Source organism: Arvicola amphibius, chromosome 9 (assembly GCF_903992535.2).
Source record: "Arvicola amphibius chromosome 9, mArvAmp1.2, whole genome shotgun sequence".
Taxonomy (NCBI): Eukaryota; Metazoa; Chordata; class Mammalia; order Rodentia; family Cricetidae; genus Arvicola; species Arvicola amphibius.
In genome coordinates, this window is record NC_052055.2 from 32155289 (window position 1) to 32173303 (window position 18015).

Genomic DNA, 18015 nt, shown 5'->3' on the forward strand with positions numbered 1-18015 from the left:
GGGCTCCAGGACTTCCTGTCATGACACCACTGTTGTGAGAGGCTGTGAAGGGAAGGGCTTGGCTACCTTTGAACCACAGGTGCCCACTACCGTCCCACAATACTCAGCAGATGCTCAAATGCACATTGTGAATGGAAACAAAGCAAGTCTACCCAGGTCCTCAGTACCTTTGTTGAAGTCCTTGGGGTCTAGTGACAGACTGTAACCGGGCAGCGTCTCCAGAAGGAGCTTGTAGCAGGCCCTCCAGCCAGGCTCCGCGATGCTGGGAGCCACACATTGCATGGCAGCCACGCGCTTGAAGAATGCTGACTTGCGGTGGAAGCCAATCAGCTCATAGAGCTCAGACAGGATGCTGTAGCGCTGGATTTTCTCTTCTTCGGAGAGCTGAAGCACAGAGAGAAAGCAAGAAGCATAATGCACCTGGAATCTGCGGCTTTGGGGGACCCCTGTGAACACCCCAAGACCTTTCATGAGCCATGGCTACAAGCACATCCAGCCTCTGGCTAAGAAGGCCCAGGTTCTCGGGCACAAGGGGTTGCCACACAATGCCGAAGACATCCTTCATAAGAAGGAAGAAGAATCAAGAATCCATCATGACAAGAGAAATGGGGAAAGTACTTTGCTGGGCTCCTTAGAACATATCATGTGAAGCTGCATGACGAGCAGATGATAACAATGCCACCTAACTTAGACTTAAGACTTCCTGGCTTATAAGCACACCTCTTCCAGGCAAGGCCTAGTACAGCCTCTCAAGGGTGATGGGACCAAAACACCCCTGGTGGTAAGCACCTAAGCACCCACTAGATGCCCACAAACCACAGGCCTTTTTTTTTTTTTTTAAGTCAGCTTACATTCGATAACTAGACCCACTTCATTGTAGTCAAGGTGTTGTGTCAAACTGTCACCCATGCTGGGGTGAGCCTTGGTGACGCAGTTGTCTTTGAGTTATTTCTGTTGCTACAAGGGATCGGCATCACCCAAGACCAAGTTCTCAGCACAAAGGAAATGTATTTGCCACAGAGGGACAAAGGGCAGGGAATAAGAGACAAAGACAGGAGACAGGGGAGGATGAAAGATAGAAGGGGAAGGGATTGAGAGAGAGATCCAGAAGGGATATTTGTCTTGGGAGTGGGCACAAAGGACTCTAGATAAAGAGACGGATGTGGCCCCTAGGCAAATGGTGGTTTAGAGAGGAAAAGGGGGAAACCCTGAATTATGATGAGGTGTTTCATTTTAATTGGGCAGTGTTAATCAGGTGAGTCAGAGGGGACTTTGGTTGCTGGGCTTCAATACGTTGAAAAACGGACATTGCTAGTCAGCCTCATGGGAGACAAGGCACCTGTGCACAGGCGGCAGCCCTCACCAGATACCAAACCCATGTTGCTGGCCCTGGAAAAGCACTCTGTGCTGTTCAGAACCCCCAGGTCTGCAGTATTTGCTGGAGCAGCCTGACGGAACCGACGGAACTGTGTGGACTGCTCAGGAGTTGTGCAGTACACAAAGCACCACCCAGATGCCTCACAGTCGTGGCAGGTCTCTACGGCAGTCCCAGCCACAGCCACAGAGAAAGCAAGGCCGTTCCCATGTTTCTACACTTGCTGGCATCCACTGCACCTATAGGGTGACTACAGGAAATGTAGGAAGCAAGAGCCTCACCCTTGGGGCCTGTACACTTACAACAGGTAGATTCCCTGCTCAGAACCCATGGGGAAGATTCTAGAAAGCCGAGAAACAAAATAAGTACTGTGTGTATGGTGAGTACTTCAGACAAGAGTCAGCAAGTGGTGAGTGCAGAAACTCTGGGGTACAGGGGTCTCCAGCTATACACACACACGCACACACGCACACACGCACGCACATACACATGCACACATACACACACGCATACACACATGCACACACACGCACATACACGCACACACATGCACACACACACACATGCACACATACACTAACATGCATACACGCACATGTGCGCGCGCACACACACACACACACACACACACATATGCATACACTCACACATGCACACACCCGCATGTGTCCTAAATCCCTCACTCTATCTCCTTGACGCTCTCCTGGTAACATGCTCTCATATATAACCTCTAGCCCCACAGTGCCATTCCTTTTCACCTGCACTGCCCACACTGAGCCCCTCCCCCTGCCCTGGGGCAGCCAGACTCTTCCAGAAAGGCAGCATCAGTTCCCACCCACAGGGATGACGCACAAGGACCACACTGTGCCATGACTGATCACAGATGTTTGATGTCACAGGAGCTTGTGGCTTTGGCCATGCTGCTGGTGTTACTTTGCGTACCCTGATAACCAGGCACTGAGCACCCTTCCCCGTGATTACTGGCCACACTTTTATCTCCCGTTAGGAGGTATTTGTTCAAAGCTTCTGGCAGTTTTTTAAATTAGACCATTCATCTTACTATGGAGCCGGGCTCACTCGTCACAGGTTCCAAAGCCAAGTCCTTAGTCATACATGTTTGGTGAATATTTTCTCCCAGTCTGATGCCAATTTTCTTTCCTAAGAGAATCATCTGACAAGCAGAGACATGTCATGTGACAGAGCTCACACTATCAATTCCTTCTCTCTTGATTAGCATTCCTTGTGTCCTAGGTCTAAGAAATTTAGGTCCAATGCCTCTAGAAGTGTTTTGACAGGGTCTATGATCCATGGACACCAAACTTGCACAGGACGCAGCCTTGCTTCAGAAGACACCAGTGTGCCACTATCAGCCATGGCAGGGGACAAGGAGAGGGGTAAAAGAAGAGGCAAACATGTTAACTGCCTCCATCCCATACTGGAGACCCCTAGACCCTCACTTGGACATCCTGCATACTGAACATGACAACAGATGCTGATAATAGTGACCTCAGCTGGGGTCCTTTCCACAGATAACAGCAAACAGAGGGTCCAAACCCTCGACCTCTGTCCTCCATGATTCCCATGGAGGGAGCCCGCTTCCATTGCAGGCAGAAGGCTCTCACAGTCCGGGTGCCTAGCCTCTCATTCTTCACATCATATGAACGCAACGGGACACAAATGATGAGCACTCCCCATAGATGGAACTGGAATTACTTCAGACTCTGGGAAAACTCCCTTGTGGAGAAGTCCGGACACAGAGTTTTCCAGTTGGCATGCTGCCACTGACCAGGAAGCCTCCGGTGAACACAAGCCCTGGAAGGCTGGGGGCAAGGCTGCGCTGAGCTAATGTGGGCAGCCCAAGGATCTGGGGGAGTACAAAGTGGTCCTGGGCAAAATCCTGAGAAGCAATCAAGTCCCCACACTCATTTCTGACCTCCTGCTCTTGTAGGGGGCATTAATCAGCACAGGGCCCAGATGTTTATGCAAATTTCTGGCAGAAGCATCTGGAAGACACTCAAGATAAAGAGGCCTTAGTCAGAAGACAGGTCATTCTGGTATCTCACCATTCTACTTCCAACCGGAAAGTAGGCGGAAACCCACTTGGTTCTAACAGTAGAAAGGAAATGGGGGCATTGTTAGAACATTCTGGCATGGCAGGGCAGAGAACAGCGCAGTGCACTTACTCGGTCTGAGTCACAGGCCATCAAAGTCACCAGCTCTGCCATTATGACTTCTCCTCTGAGAAAGGGACGGCAGTCTAATTTTTTGGTGGCTGGGAAGACTAAATTAAATAATGTGAACACTTAGGACAATGGGAAACATAACTGACAACAGAGACCTCCTCAAGACTTCTAAAGGAGTGATTTCATTTTTGAGGGTGTGTGTGTGTGTGTGTGTGTGTGTGTGTGTGTGTGTGTGTGTGTTATGAGCACATGAATACAGAATACATGGAAGCCAGAAGAAGGCATAAGATCCTCGGCATAAGAATTCCAGGAGGATGGAACACACCACACACCGGATATGGTTGCTGGGAACTGAACTTTCATCTGGTACAAGCACTCCTAACACTCAACAGTGAGCCATCCCTCCAGCCCCTGTGGATAAAGACTTTTCAGATCACAGGTTACAACTGAATGAGTCAGCCAGGAATGTTAAAGAAAACAGCTTGGCCCTTTCAACCTTCAAAACTGCAGGAACTCACTGAGCTCTGCAGAGCTAGGCATTACAGGAAGGGGCTTTGAAATAGCCCAGGACAGCACTGCATGCTGATGTGGACAAGGCAGGAAGGACACAGCTAGTCTGAACACTCGCCAGTATACAAGACCCATTCTGTTCTCTACACATCTGCAGCTCTCAGACAGAAAGACTATATATTCAAAACTACACGGAACTTCCACTTAGCCTGGCATAACAGCGCATGCAGGTAAGCCCAGCAAAGTACCAACCAGCTGGAACCAAAGTGTCATTTGAGTCTCAGAGTTGGGGACCAACATGAGCAGCATGGAGAGACACGCACCTCAAAAATACTTAATTTACCTTAGAAAATAAGGTAAGTTATATATTTGCATTTATATACTTTTTAAAAAAGCTAAGACCAGCCACTTTTCAAATACTGCCTTTTTTTTTTTTTTTTTTTTTTTTTTGGTTTTTCGAGACAGGGTTTCTCTGTGGCTTTGGAGCCTGTCCTGGAACTAGCTCTTGTAGACCAGGCTGGTCTCGAACTCACAGAGATCCGCCTGCCTCGGCCTCCCGAGTGCTGGGATTAAAGGTGTGCGCCACCACCGCCCGGCTCAAATGCTGCCTGTTTTTATAAAGAATTCTTTGCTAATCTTTATGAACTTCATTTTTTAAGATACAGCTCCAAATAGAACAGAATCTTGAAGGTGTAGGACCCAGCCATGACAAGCTCAATAGAGGCCTGAGTCTCAGTAGTTCACCCTCGGGTAATACCTGGTTCCAAGACAGACCACAAACTGAGACTACCCAGGCACCACCCAGGAACAGACCATCCAAAGGGAATTCCTAACATTCCAACCTTTGTAGATAGGATGAGCTGCCAGCACACGCCCATCGCTTTTCACCAGGATACCCCTAGACAAATGTCAGCCAATCAGGATTGAACCTGTCACCCCACACCCTGCTAAAGTAACTTTTCTAGTTTTTGCCTTTAAATAGTGCTCTCTAGAAGGGCGCAGATGAGGTCCCTGGTGACTTGTAATCATGCACCCAATAAACCTTGCTTTTGCACTTCAGTGAGTCCATCTCCCTAGTGGTCTGTTGGGGTCCCCACGGACTGGGTATAACAAGGGACAGAGAAAATTGAGAGCGGTGAATTGGGAGAATGGGAAGCCCATCTACTGTCTACCATAATGACACTGGGAAATCCTAGAACACCTCATCTAACCCAGAAAATGAGATGAAATAGAAAGTGACCAAAGCAAAATATAAACGAGTTAAACAAAACCAACAAATAAAAATAAAAACTGAAAATTTTAGTGATAAGTCATGGAGGGTGACTACCAAACGTTTCATTGGGCTGAGAATACAGCTCAGCAGCTCATGGGTGGAGCTCTTGCCTGGTGTGTGTGAAGCCTGGGGTTCAATCCACAGTGTTGGGAGGAAGGGAGGGAGGAAGAAAGGGAGGGAGGGAGGAAGGGAGGGAGGGAGGGAGGGAGGGAAGGAAGGAAGGAAGGAAGGAAGGAAGGAAGGAAGGAAGGAAGGTAAAGAAAGGGAAGAAAGGGCGGACATGGAAGAGAAAAGGGGGAGGCAGGAAGGAAAGAGAATGAAAAAAAGAATGGGAAGGATATATTGGCTCTTTATTACAGATACTCTATGTGCGGGGTGAAAGACAACATTGTTTGTTTTGATTTGTAGGGAGGTTGAGCAGGTTGAGATGGGGTCTTCCTATGTAGCCTAGGCTAGTCTGGGGCTCACTATGTAACCAGATTAGTCCCGAACTCTCTGCCCTCCTCCCCACAGCCTGCAGAGTGCTGTGGTTACAGGCACGCACATCTATCTATGATGGGTAAGATGGCTAAACTCTCCAAATTCATCTACAGAGTCAATGAAATCTGCATGCAAATTCCTCTAAGTTCTTAAAAGAAAAAAAAACTGACAGGCTAATCCTAAACTTCATACGGAAATGCAAGAGACCCAGAATAGCCAGAAAAAAATCCTTAAAAAGAACAAAGTTAAAAAACATATACTTCCAACACTAAACTTTACCATAAAAAGTCAAGCATGGTGGCACATGCTTGTAATCCCAGCACTTGGGAGGCCAAAGCAGAACTACCCAGAATTTGAGGCTAGCCTGCTCTACATAGCAAGTACCAGACCAGCCTTGGCTACATAGAAACAGCCTGTCAGATAGAAAGTGGGAGCTTTGGGAACAGTGATTTCTCCTGAACCACAGCAAATGCATAAAACCACACCAAAATAAGCTAAAACACAGAGAAACTGAACTTCATCAAAAGCAGAAAAGCATGTCTTTGAAAGACATCAAGGAAGGGCAGTAGTGCTGGGCGGTGGGGGCGCACACCTTTAATCCCAGCACTTGGAAGCAGAGGCAGGTGGGTCTCCATGAGTTCAAGGACAGCCTGGCCTACAGAGAAAGTTCCAGAACAGTCAGGGCTACACAGAGAAACCCTGTCTCAGCCACTTGGAGGATAAAGTGTGCCCTGGAATTCAAGCCCAGCCTGAGCAACAGAGCAAGAGAAAAAGAAAAACAGTAAAATGGAGCACATTCCTACAGAGCAGAAACCTGACAAGAAAGCACCTTCCAGGTGGCACTCACCCATACAACAAAGAAGTCAGGGAAGGATTTACAGTGGGTGGGACAGTCTGTGTTTGTGCGCATGAGACTGAGTTCAAGTCCTGCTCCAAAGAGAGATGAAAGTGGGAAAGGACTGTGACAGCCGTGTGCGCCGTGTGTGGATGGCCAGTGAGCACATAAAAGATGTCCAACAATGTGGGGCACGAGGGAAATGCAGCTCCAAACCAGAGCCTGACATGTGCCCCCTCCCACTGCGGGAGCTGAAGTCAAGATGCCTCTGGGTAGGAGATGAAGAGGTGGGAAGAGTACAGTCCTCGGGTTCTGCTGGTAGCAACCTGTGGCAGTCCTCAGAAAGGTCCGCAGGAAGCTACTGAGTGGTACATGGAGTATTCCACGAGGAGTGATAACATGGTTCACAAAACCCAAGCACGAACAGTCCGAGCACTGTCAGTCAACAGGCAAAAACCTGCCGGGAAGCCCCTGTTGTTCACCAGGGCATGAAGGGGAAAGCTGGGCCTGGAGAAAGAGTGGCCAGTGTCTAGCCACAGAAAGGAACCAAGTACTGACTTCCACTGTGATGAGACAAACTCGCAAACACATGCCTGGCAAGCTGGACAGACGAGGACAGGCTCCATGCTCTGGGTGGTGGGCAGCCAAGCATCGGCTGTACCACCCTGGCCGTCTTCCAGGAGCCTTGAAGCACCCCCAGATAAAAACCATGTCTGCTGCTCATCACAACTGGGACATAACAAAAACAACTCGTCACAGGAGGGCCTTGAAGTGTTAAATGCAGAAAGGCCGGGAACCTCTTCGCAGGAAGCCTGTGCGTCTCTACCAAGGGTTGCCACTGTCATTGCTCAGAGTGGTGCCGCAGCCCCAGAGAACAGCGGTTATGAATCATACTGCAGATTAGGAAGTGTCTGGTCTCCGACAAGCAGTGTGCCTACACAGACAGGCACAGACGGAGAGATGAATAAGGCCCCGGCCCTCCTCCAGAGTCTGCACGTGTTAGCAAACTCTCCTACTGAAAGCACGGCTTTACCATTCAGCTCCGCTTTAACCTCCAAAGGTAAATACCCTAGAACCTCTACAAAGCAATGAGTGTCTGCAACATTCATGCATTTGTTTACATTCTGCCTTGTTCTGAAGAACCTAAAATCAATTTTTTCAAACACACACACACACACAATCGAAGTGCACTAACAACAAAAAGATAAAAGAAATCGAGGTAAAGAGAAAATGAGAGTATAGTTAATGAAACCAAGGGAAGGTTTGATCAGAAAAACGCCTGCCTACTATACAGTGGGTGTAGTTACTCAAGGTGTCTGCGGACTCGGTGCCTAACTACACAGAAATCCAAGGTTCCTCAAACCGATGAGAACCCACGTCCCCGAAGAGGAATTCTGAAGTAGCCCTCACATCCCCACAGCCACCAGCAGGGCACAGGGTCTCTGGCTCTCCTGGCACTGGGCACTTCCCTCTTTTACCATCCTTTGAGGTCATAGTGAAGATCTGAAACCGAGCTCAGCAGGCAGTGCCTGGTCCAACCGAGGCTGAGTGGGTGTGGCCACCACGTCCACCAGATACCTCCTGCTTTGACTGTCTCCACAGATTTCCACTCTCCTGAGGCCTCCAGAATCTTGTTAGATCAGAAACATCTCAGCTCCCTCCCTCTCTTTCCTTCCCCAGAGAGGAATCTGTTTCCTTGTAAGAGCCATGAATTCCCCTCGGCTGCCACTGGAAGCCACTGACTCGGCTGGCCAGTGCTGACCTGTCTCAACATTACCTCAGCCCTAGTCTTCCACATCCCGCTTCCCCGGGCTCCTGCCCATCTGACAGAACTACTAGGGATGCAATCACTCCGGGGCCTACCAGGCTCTCGCAGGGTTTCCTTAGCAACAGCTTCATTAAGGAAACCCATCAAAAAAGATATGCAAAGAGGCTGTTCTTCCATCTGAACAGAGTAGCCTGCGTAAAATCAGAATGGCTCTGGAGAGGAAATGAACCAGAGACAAAGAGGTTGCAAGTCTCCTCAAAAAAAAGCCTCATAAACCAAAAATGTTCTGAAAGGGCACACAATCTTTCCGTAACTTAAAGAGGTAAAGAGGTCAAGGACCTGTGCCTCAGTGTGACCCATCAGATGCCAGCCTAGACCCGCCCCCCCAATACTTCCTTACTAGCACTTTCTCTTACGGTCACCTGCCATTCTCCTTGAAAACAGGTATTCAGTTCCTTGTGTTGTTGGGGGTTGGGGGAGCCACAGGATGCAGGGTTGCCTTTAGGAAGCTCAGAGAGGGGGATTTAAATAGCAATGGGAGACTATGAGAGAAGCCTGGGCTCTGCCTTCAGACTCCCCACCCCTAAAACGGGCTGCAAGTGGTGAGGAAGCTGTCTGGACTTTAGGGGTGCCTCTATCAGCCCTGTAAGCCAGCTGCTGGGGTGTGACAGTCACTGCAGCCTATGTGGCTCCCTCCGTTGCCACGGTGCTTATGTCCCTGGGATGAATGTATCCAGAGCAGCCCCCTAGAAGGTATCCATGGGAGCATGTTCTTTAATTCTGCAGAGCTGACTCACTTGGGAATTACTTGCCTCTGGGTTTATTGTTTAGCAACCCAGTTCCCCCTCCACTCAGCTCAGCCAGCGTGGCTCATGATTGTTTGCCGCTCACTGGACTTCAAAAGCAGGCAAGTGCATACACACACACACACACACACACACACACACACACACCCCCTGCCTAGTCTGGCTCCTGCCCATCCCAGTGGGAAGGGAATGGAAGTTGGGGGGTAGGGAAGGCGGCATGAACACACCTGCCAAAGACCCCTCACCTCTAAGTCATTGTCTCATTCAGTGCCTGTGGCACTGTCTTTTCCCTAAGCTCCCCTCTGAGGACGTGGATGGCTATATTTAGAACACAGCATCTCAAGGAACACATAGATTCATACTGCAAAAAGAGGCCATGAATGGATGTGAATGAGCAGCAGACTCCTAACCATTCTGGCGAGCCCAGCAGGTGTGCATTCTGTAGTAGCAGCGTTTGCAACTTACAAGGAGTGAGGTGGCCACTCTAGCCTCACAGAAAACAGGCTGAGAGGGCTCATGACTCCTCTAGTCACACAGGGAGGAGACTGACTGAACCCGGGTCTGGGGACTGAAGTCCCAGCCTTCTGTTTTCATCTCAACCTTGTTGTTTGACTGTAAAACCTTCATGCCCAGCACTCGGATCTGGACATAGCTATTTGCTGTCGTTTGGGAATACCAGATAGTTACCAAAAACCAGCCAACACAGGCAGGCCCCCCTGAGCCTACACACGGAAGAGGGATCCTGTGTCTATTCTATAGAGACCCTTCCCAGCACAGCTAAAGCCCCGTGTATTATTCACCAGTTCTGATGTCCATGCAGGGATTCTTAAAGACAGAAGGACTCGTGTTAAACACATCTCCGTTCTTTCCAAAATGTCCACATTTGACCAAAGTCATTCATTCCCGTTAGTTTCACAATGGAACACACTTGATCAAGAACCAAAACCTTGTTCTATTTCAGAAAAACTACAGGCCCTGCCTTTCACTGTGATTATAAAACCCCACCAGAACTCATTATTTTGCTGCCTGCTCTACTAATGGAGAAACATCGGGATGAGTCAACTACAGCAATGTGCATGCCTCTTTGGACAGAATATGAGAGGCCCGGTAACCGCCCTGTGCCGCAGGGCCACATTTGCCACGGAGCACTGCTGCCCTCTAGTGCTTGCCTGAAGCCAAGCACTACAACAGCAGAGCTGATCCAAATTAATGCCCGCGTTTCCAGTGAAAACATTTTATTTTGTAAAATGTGTGTTTACATGCCCAGCTGTGGAAACAGCTTTGCAGCATGTACAAATCCCCTACCTCTAATCTGTAAAGGTAACTCCAGTAACAAAAGAGGCAAAGCTGAACTGGCATGGCTGGTAGCTACCACACCTCCGGCACCAGCTAAGCCTAACGGGCTCCATTCCCCAGGCCTTCCAAGTCGGCTTGAAGCCTCTACTGTGTCCCAAAGCTGTCTCCTGAAACCCCTAAGCCTGGTGACAAAGCACTCGTCCACTGCAGACCTGTGCAAGGACATAGGACCATCTAATCTAACCTGGCTAAACCAATCTCAGGGCTTCCCTGGACCCTTCCCAGCATACCCTTCCCAGCATACCCGATGAGGCCCAGCACTCTTCACAGGAAGCATGGCTTTATCAGGGTCCTACCCTCTTGCCCATGAAGTGCCCTTGCCCTGCGTCCTACCCTTGCTGTCCTTTGACAAACTTTCACCCGCTTGACCCCTGCTGGCCCTCCATGCTCCAGAGCAGTGAGGCTCTTACCCCCACCTCTGCTCTCAGCCACTTTGGTGATCTCGTTCCCCACCCCACCCCCCACTGCTCAGGTATTAATGGGTCTTAACTGTTCTGGAACTCAGTCGATGCACATCTCACTAAGTTTGTGTATGCCTGGCATGGGACATCCTGCCCTCCAGTCCTCTGCAAGAACGGTGGCCTCAGCATCTCAGAAAAACACAGCCTGCGAGGCAGGGGAGATGGCTCAGCAGGCAAAGGTGCTGTTGCTAAACCTGACAACTGAAGTTCAGTCCCCGGAATCCACATGGGGATGAGAGAGCAGACTATCCAAGTTGTCCTCTGACCACATGCACGCTGTGGCAGGAGGATCTCTGTGAGTTTGAGGCCAGCCTGGTCTACAGAGTGAGTGTCAGAACAGACCCCAAAGTTACACAGAGAAGCCCTATCTCAAAAAACAAAACAAAACAAAAATTTAATTATACCACACACACACACACACACACACACTCACTCACTCACTCACTCAGTGCTTGGCCCAGTGTTGAACCAAGTCAAACAGTAAATTTCAGCACTGAGACTGACATCTCCTCTTGGGCCATTTCCCAGGCAACTGAAGGTTCCACATCAAAGGACCAAGTTTTTGCCTCTCCTGCCTCCTGATCACTGGAAACCAACAGAGAACAGAAACTGGGGCCTCTCCCAGGCCTCCCTGAGGACACTGTGTGCAGCTGGTTCTCAGTGCACCCTCACTTTGAGGCAGTTATAGTCGACCATCTGCTGTGGGTGCTGCTGGAGATGAACCTGGTCCTCTGCAAGGGCAGGGTGTGCTCTCAGCCAGACCCATCACTCCAGCCTCGGGTTAATGCTATAATAGTTATTTTTCATCCCCCCCCCCCCGCAAAAAAAGAATCTCTGCAGCAAACATGACAGCCATCAGTGTACTGAGCACAGGTGACAGGATGGGAGCCTGGCAGTCATCACGCTCTCAGCGTGTCCGGGTGGGCTTATTCTGAAGTCCCTCCTGCCCTCTGCCCTATCCCCCCATAGCCCATACTTACCTCACCCTTGTCAAGTCCACCAGTGTGGTTCTCAAATGCCCACAAGATGGGGTCTGCCTTTTGCCTCTCAGAGCCCAGACGGCAGGTCCAGTGCCATCTAAAATTACTCTCCCTGGCCTTGCCCTCCTCAGATGCCAGGCCTTCCTGTCTCCACCTATCTGTCTTCCCAAAACAGCCCAGACTCACAGATACCTCATGCTACCCCCTCTGCTACCCAGATCTTACCCTATTCTGAGCAAACCCCAAAGTCTGTACCCTCCTGCTGGGACTTAGCCCTCCTTCCCCACCGCCCATCCTAGTGGCTGCTCTCTCTGTGAAAGCCAGACTCCTGGAAATCTCCTATTCTGCCTTCAGAAACCACCTCCAGTGTCCCTACCACATCAGGCTATGCCCTTTGGCCACCTGCTCCCCTTGGCACCTATCCCTCTGATGTGCGTCATTCAATACCATTCAACACCACCCTTCCCTACCTTTTCAAGGGCTGGGGCTACAGCTCCCTGGAAGAGTGCTAGCCTAGCACACAGGAGTACCTCAGCCTGCCCTTCAGGCTCAGATTTACATTTGGGAGGTGCCTAGTGAGGAACAGGAGTTATACAAGCCTCCTGTTTTGTAAACCAAAATGGCCTAGCATTACAAATGGCAAGCGTTTTACAAGTGACAAAGGCAAGAGCCATGAAGCATGTAAAGGTGGCAAAACTGGCAGGAGCCAACATTATTACTCCAAATAAAAATTGAGAGAAGATGGTGAATTCTTAATTTTGAAAATATAATACACCAAAATAAAGAAGATAATCACATACATTTGGCTCTTGGGCTATGACTCTTTCATTTTTCTCATGCCGTACAATCATTGAGCTGGATCATGAGTGAACACATTCCAGGAGAACTGAATCACCTGCCACAGAGACAGGCAGGCACGTGCTCACCTGCCGGAGATTGATGTACACAGCATTCTGCAGAAACTCCGAAGCTTCCATGCCACGCTTCTGAATAGCCAGGACTCGCACGGCCTTGACACACGCTTCCAACTCAATCACCCCAGCATTCTTATACTGTAGATATAAAGAAAGCACTTCCATCAGCAAAAAGCAAGGATGTCTCCAGTGCTGGGAAGCTGCCATGGAGACTCCAGATGTCCCCAGTAGCACTTCCCATGCAAAAGATCCCTGGTACCCCTCTGGGGAAAGCTATTTCTGAATCTGTCTTAATGGGTACAAGTTGGAATAAACCAATGATCCTCTAACTGTGTTGCATTGATTAAAATCATTTGACCACAATGCTTGCTATGTTACAGACTTCCAGGGGGGCAGGCAGGCTGAGGTCCCCTCAAGACCAGAAATGATTAACATTTAGAGGAGTTTGGATTTGGGGATTTGGATTTTTGAGTTAGGGATGCTCAGCCCATGACGGATGGACGCTTTGTCATTTTTTCTTAAATGCTCTCACACCTGCACCTTTAATACAGCCTCTGGGAATGCGTTGCCTTTTGCAGAAGACACCTGGACTGTCTGTGTGCAGTGCTGCTGATCATGTCTCAGACCCACCTGTACCCATACCACAGGCATTGGAACAGAACAGGTTCTGTGGGGCTCATTTGAACCACTACCACCTAAAGCAGTGGTTCTCAACCTGTGAGTCAGACACAGGGATCACATATCAGATATCCTGCATCTCAGATTCTTTTACATTACAATTCATAAAAGCAGAATTACAGTTGTAAAGTAGTAATGAAAGTAATTTCTGGTCGGGGATCACCAAAGCATAAGGAACTGTATTAAAGGGTTGCAGCATTAGGAAGGTTAGAACCTCTGACCTAGAGTAACATGTTGTTCCATAGGACAGAGAAGGTTCAGCACCATGGACAGTTCTCATCTGCTCTGGTCCTCGAGGACCTGAGCTAGCACTCCACATACAGTGGGGACCTTAGGTCACACTGCACACACGGTGGGACTGGGCAGCAGACTGTAGCAATACAGTGCTCATGCCCAAGAGCATCTTGGAACTTACTCTCAAGCTAAAGGTATAAGCAAAACAGATCTGGGAAGCACACGTGTGTACAGAGGACACGAGAGATGACAGATGCACACTGATGGCTGTCTGAATATCGTGACCGAATGAGCACAGTTCTCTGCCCCCTCCCCGAGTCTGTGCACCCATGATGATGACCGAGTTACATGCACGTGACACTGCTGGAGACAGGTGATCGGAACCTATTCTCTGGTGCCTAAAGAAAGACGTAAGACTGCAGACTATCTGGGGTTCACGCCAGGTCTCCAGCTCATGTCTCCTGATACAACAGAACACCCTAAGACACTGCTCAGGACTCCAGGAAGAAGCCATTCACAGAGCAGACCAGTCCCGGACAAGGCCTCTAGATGCGTCCTGAATGAAAGCCAAGCACTGATCAACCCTAATTAGTCAGGGGACTGGGGAGCACAGGAAAGGCTCAGGCTCCTTCAGTGAGGAGGTGAGAGAAGAAAAGCAGAAAGGGCCCGGGGAAGCACAGAAATGAAAATGTGACTCAAGAAAAGCAAGGCATGAATGTCCTCCTCCCGCCTGCATTACAGACATCTGAGGAGCAGGCTTTGCCCGGATGCCATGTAGCATACTGAACCCAGGAAGAGGAGGCAATAACCGGTGCTTTATTGAGCAGTACTAAAGAGCCTGCCCCGTGCTGGCCATTTGTGTATGTGGAAACCACTGCCCCTGATCAAGCACGGTCTGCAGCAGAGAGAGGAGAAAACAGCACCTGAGGCTGTAAGGCTGCAGAGTCAGATGGCTACAGTCAGCAGAGGGGAGCTCTGGCTACATCCTGCCGGCTGACTGCTGTCTGCTCTGCACGGAGGGGACAGGGCCACTCTGAGGACAGAGCCACCTGGCTCCTTTGATGTGCCAGGGTAGACTAGTCTTTCCCCAGAGGTGAAGCTTCAATGTTTAATAACACAGTACACAAGGGGGCCACTGAGGCTCCGGCCTGGCTGGTGAGGGGCTGACCATCTGCAGTCACAGTGTGGCCCACAGTGTCAAGGGGGTGAGTCTCAACTGTGTGTGGCTGGAACCCTATTTTTCCAGGTCTACATCGCCTTCCGGCGGCTGCATAACAATTCATTTCGGGGTTCTTATTGAATTCTTGAAGACTGGTTTTTAAAACAGACATGAAAGGGCTCTGATTTTTTTAACAGCTGGCTTTAAAATGAACATTAAAGCATCAGTCTGGGCCAGAAAAATGGCTCAGCAAGTAAAAACACTTGTGGCAAAGACTGGCAATCTGAGTTCCTGAGTTCAGTCCCTAGGACTGAAGGGATGGAAGGGGAAAATCAATACCACAAGTGTACTCCGGCCTCCAGACATGCACACACACACAAGTACTAATTTTTTTAAAAAATGTAATTTTTTTTAAAAAAGCAAACTACATTTCTTTTGTTTGGTTAATTTGTTTTGGATTTTAAGACAGGGTTTCTCTGTATAGCCTTGGCTGTCCTGGAACTCACTCTGTAGACCAGGCTGGTCTAGAACTCACCTGCCTCTGCCCCCTAAGTACTGGGACTAAAGGCGTGCACCACCACTGCCTGGCAGCACATTTTCTTAATTAGTGAATGACAGGGAAGGACTCAGCCCATTGTGGGTGGTGCCATTCCTGGGCAGGTGGTCCCAGATGTTATAAGACAGCAGACCGAACAAGCCACAAGGAACAAACCAGTAAACAGCACCCCTCCAGGGCCTCTGCGTCAGCTCCTGCCTCCAGGTTCCTGCCCTGTTCAATGTCCTGTGCTGACTTCCTTCAGTGATGAACAGGGACTGGAAAGTATAGACAAAATAAACCCACTTCTCCCCAAGTTGCTTTTGGTCCTGGCATTCCATCACAGCAACAGTAACCCTGACTAGGATACACTGATTTTCAGAAGTCCAGAAAGCTGATGTAGAAGCATCAATAATGATTAGCCCAAAATGGGCTATGACAGTGTTTTTCCAAAATTATATTAAATATATACTGTTTGTAATCATTTTAGGCATATAGCACTGGGCATGAGAGACTAATACAATATTTACAAAAGCAAGTAAGAGGAAAACAGGTTGGCAAGACAGCTCAGAGGGAAAAGGTACTTGCTTGTTACACCTGATGAGCTGAGCTTCATCACCAAGACCCACATGGTGGGAGGAAGGAACCACCCCCTCTACATTGTCCTCTGAACTCCACACGCGCAGCATGGCACAAGCACACATGGATGCCATCAATAAAAAGAAAGTATAATCCATACTGGACATTTTTTAAGATATTGCAACATGACATACTGTCAACAGGGAACTTTCTGATTGGAAAGATACAATGACGCAAAAACTGTACGAAGCCGTCAAGTCACCTTGCTGTAATAGGAAATGGCCTCTTTGTACTTGTCAATTATGTCCTCGGGGCTGAGGCAGTTCTTGGCCCGTCCGATCTCGGCACTGGTGTCAGGATTGATGCCGTTGGTGGTGAGGGCACCTGCAGACAGAGAGAGAGAAAACAGCCTTTTGCTATTCCTTTCTTGTTCCCTCACTACTTTCAAGAGGAATGTGCGGGAGATGAAACCTAAGTGCATGCCACGGAAGTCTAAACCCAGTGAGAGTCTTCAGGTTATCCGCGGGCTGTACCGGCAGCATCGTTTGCAGGGTTAACTAACTCCAGCAAGCTACCCTCTCTGCGACGATTTTCCATTAAAGAACATGAAATGCATTACATAAAAGCAGCATATGGACAATGACCCAGGGACCACACTAAGGCCTCGAAGGAGAGAAAATGTATGAGCCACTTTCTGAGCTGGATAGCAGCCAAGAAAATGACTTGAAAGTGCTAGTTGCCTCTCCATGGCTGTCATTTTCTATTTCTGACCAAACCTTGCCACCAAACTCACACAGGGACAGGGCTGTGAGAACTCCCGTCTTCACAACAGAAGTAGCTACAGAGAGAACTCCAACTGGGACAAGGGAAGACAAAACTGTCTTTGATGTCACAGAACACTCAAGAACTACCTGCTTAAGCCTCAGTAGCTGAGCTCCTAAGTCACGTGTTTGTCTTACAGACAACAGCATCTCCCAAAATCCCACTTTCCCTACTTTTAGCTCAGGGCCCAGTGTTTCTAATGGGAGAGGGCCAAGATATGCTTCATGCACTGCCGCAGGCACCATGAAAGTGCATGTGGTACCCAGGCTCTCTGATCCAGGGCCCGTTTTCTCAACTGCATGCTTTCTCTCTCTAATTCTGTGAAGTGCCTCATATATGTTTTTGGAACGAGACAGAGAATGATGAGTAGGTAGCTATGTGGAAAGACGGGCTTGTGACGGAGAGAGGAAAAGCTAAGCTAGGAGACTGCAAGACGGGGAGAGGAAAAGGCTTCTTATGTAAAATCCTCCTGCAATAAGAAGAGAGAGAACTTCAGCAGAGAACCATGAGGAGGTAGGAGAAGAAAATATCTCAAATCTGTCCTTTGTAAGAACTAGGTTCAAATCCACATGGGCCAGGGTCACAAGACTTGGGCACTCGCAGACCCAGGCATCCCTTGGAGCAGAGGTTCAAGAGGACAGCCATCAAGCCTGGGGTAAGCGCACTGCTGTTGAGCGAGAGGAAGCCACCACCGCCACTGCCTGCACCAAAGCCCTCTCCACATGCTCTCTTCTGCAACCACAGCAGCTGCAGGAGAGGAGCACCAAGCTGGGTGCTCCTGCAGGTAGGAGAGGGCCTGGAGGAGCCAGGGCTTTCCCAGTTCTCAAGATGATGGAGCCATTGCCTCTAAGGCTGTGCCTGGGGCCCGGCCCTGACCACGTGTTCTGTCTTCAGTTCTGTGTGCCTATCATTTTTGTGGTACATGTCCTGCATGAATTAGTATTTAATACATGGCCAGGAGTTTTAAAGTGTTTTGCTGGTACTAACAAATTACCATCCAATTCCTGAGTCCTTTCCCTGGAATAAAGAGGCATGGGGAAGGGGAGAAAGAGGATTTCATTGTTCAC

General features: G+C 49.1%; 1 protein-coding gene across 2 annotated transcripts in view; it reads right to left on the reverse strand.

Annotated features, from left to right (window-relative positions):
* Positions 1–18015, reverse strand: part of Trappc9 (trafficking protein particle complex subunit 9) — a 437687-nt gene that overhangs the window by 393423 nt on the left and 26249 nt on the right. For both annotated transcript variants that reach the window (XM_038342309.1, XM_038342308.1), the window contains 3 exons: positions 16389–16510; positions 12954–13079; positions 168–384 (listed from right to left, as the gene is read on the reverse strand). In XM_038342309.1, coding sequence (XP_038198237.1) covers positions 168–384; positions 12954–13079; positions 16389–16510 — 465 coding nt within the window. The remainder of the gene's footprint in view (positions 1–167; positions 385–12953; positions 13080–16388; positions 16511–18015) is intronic.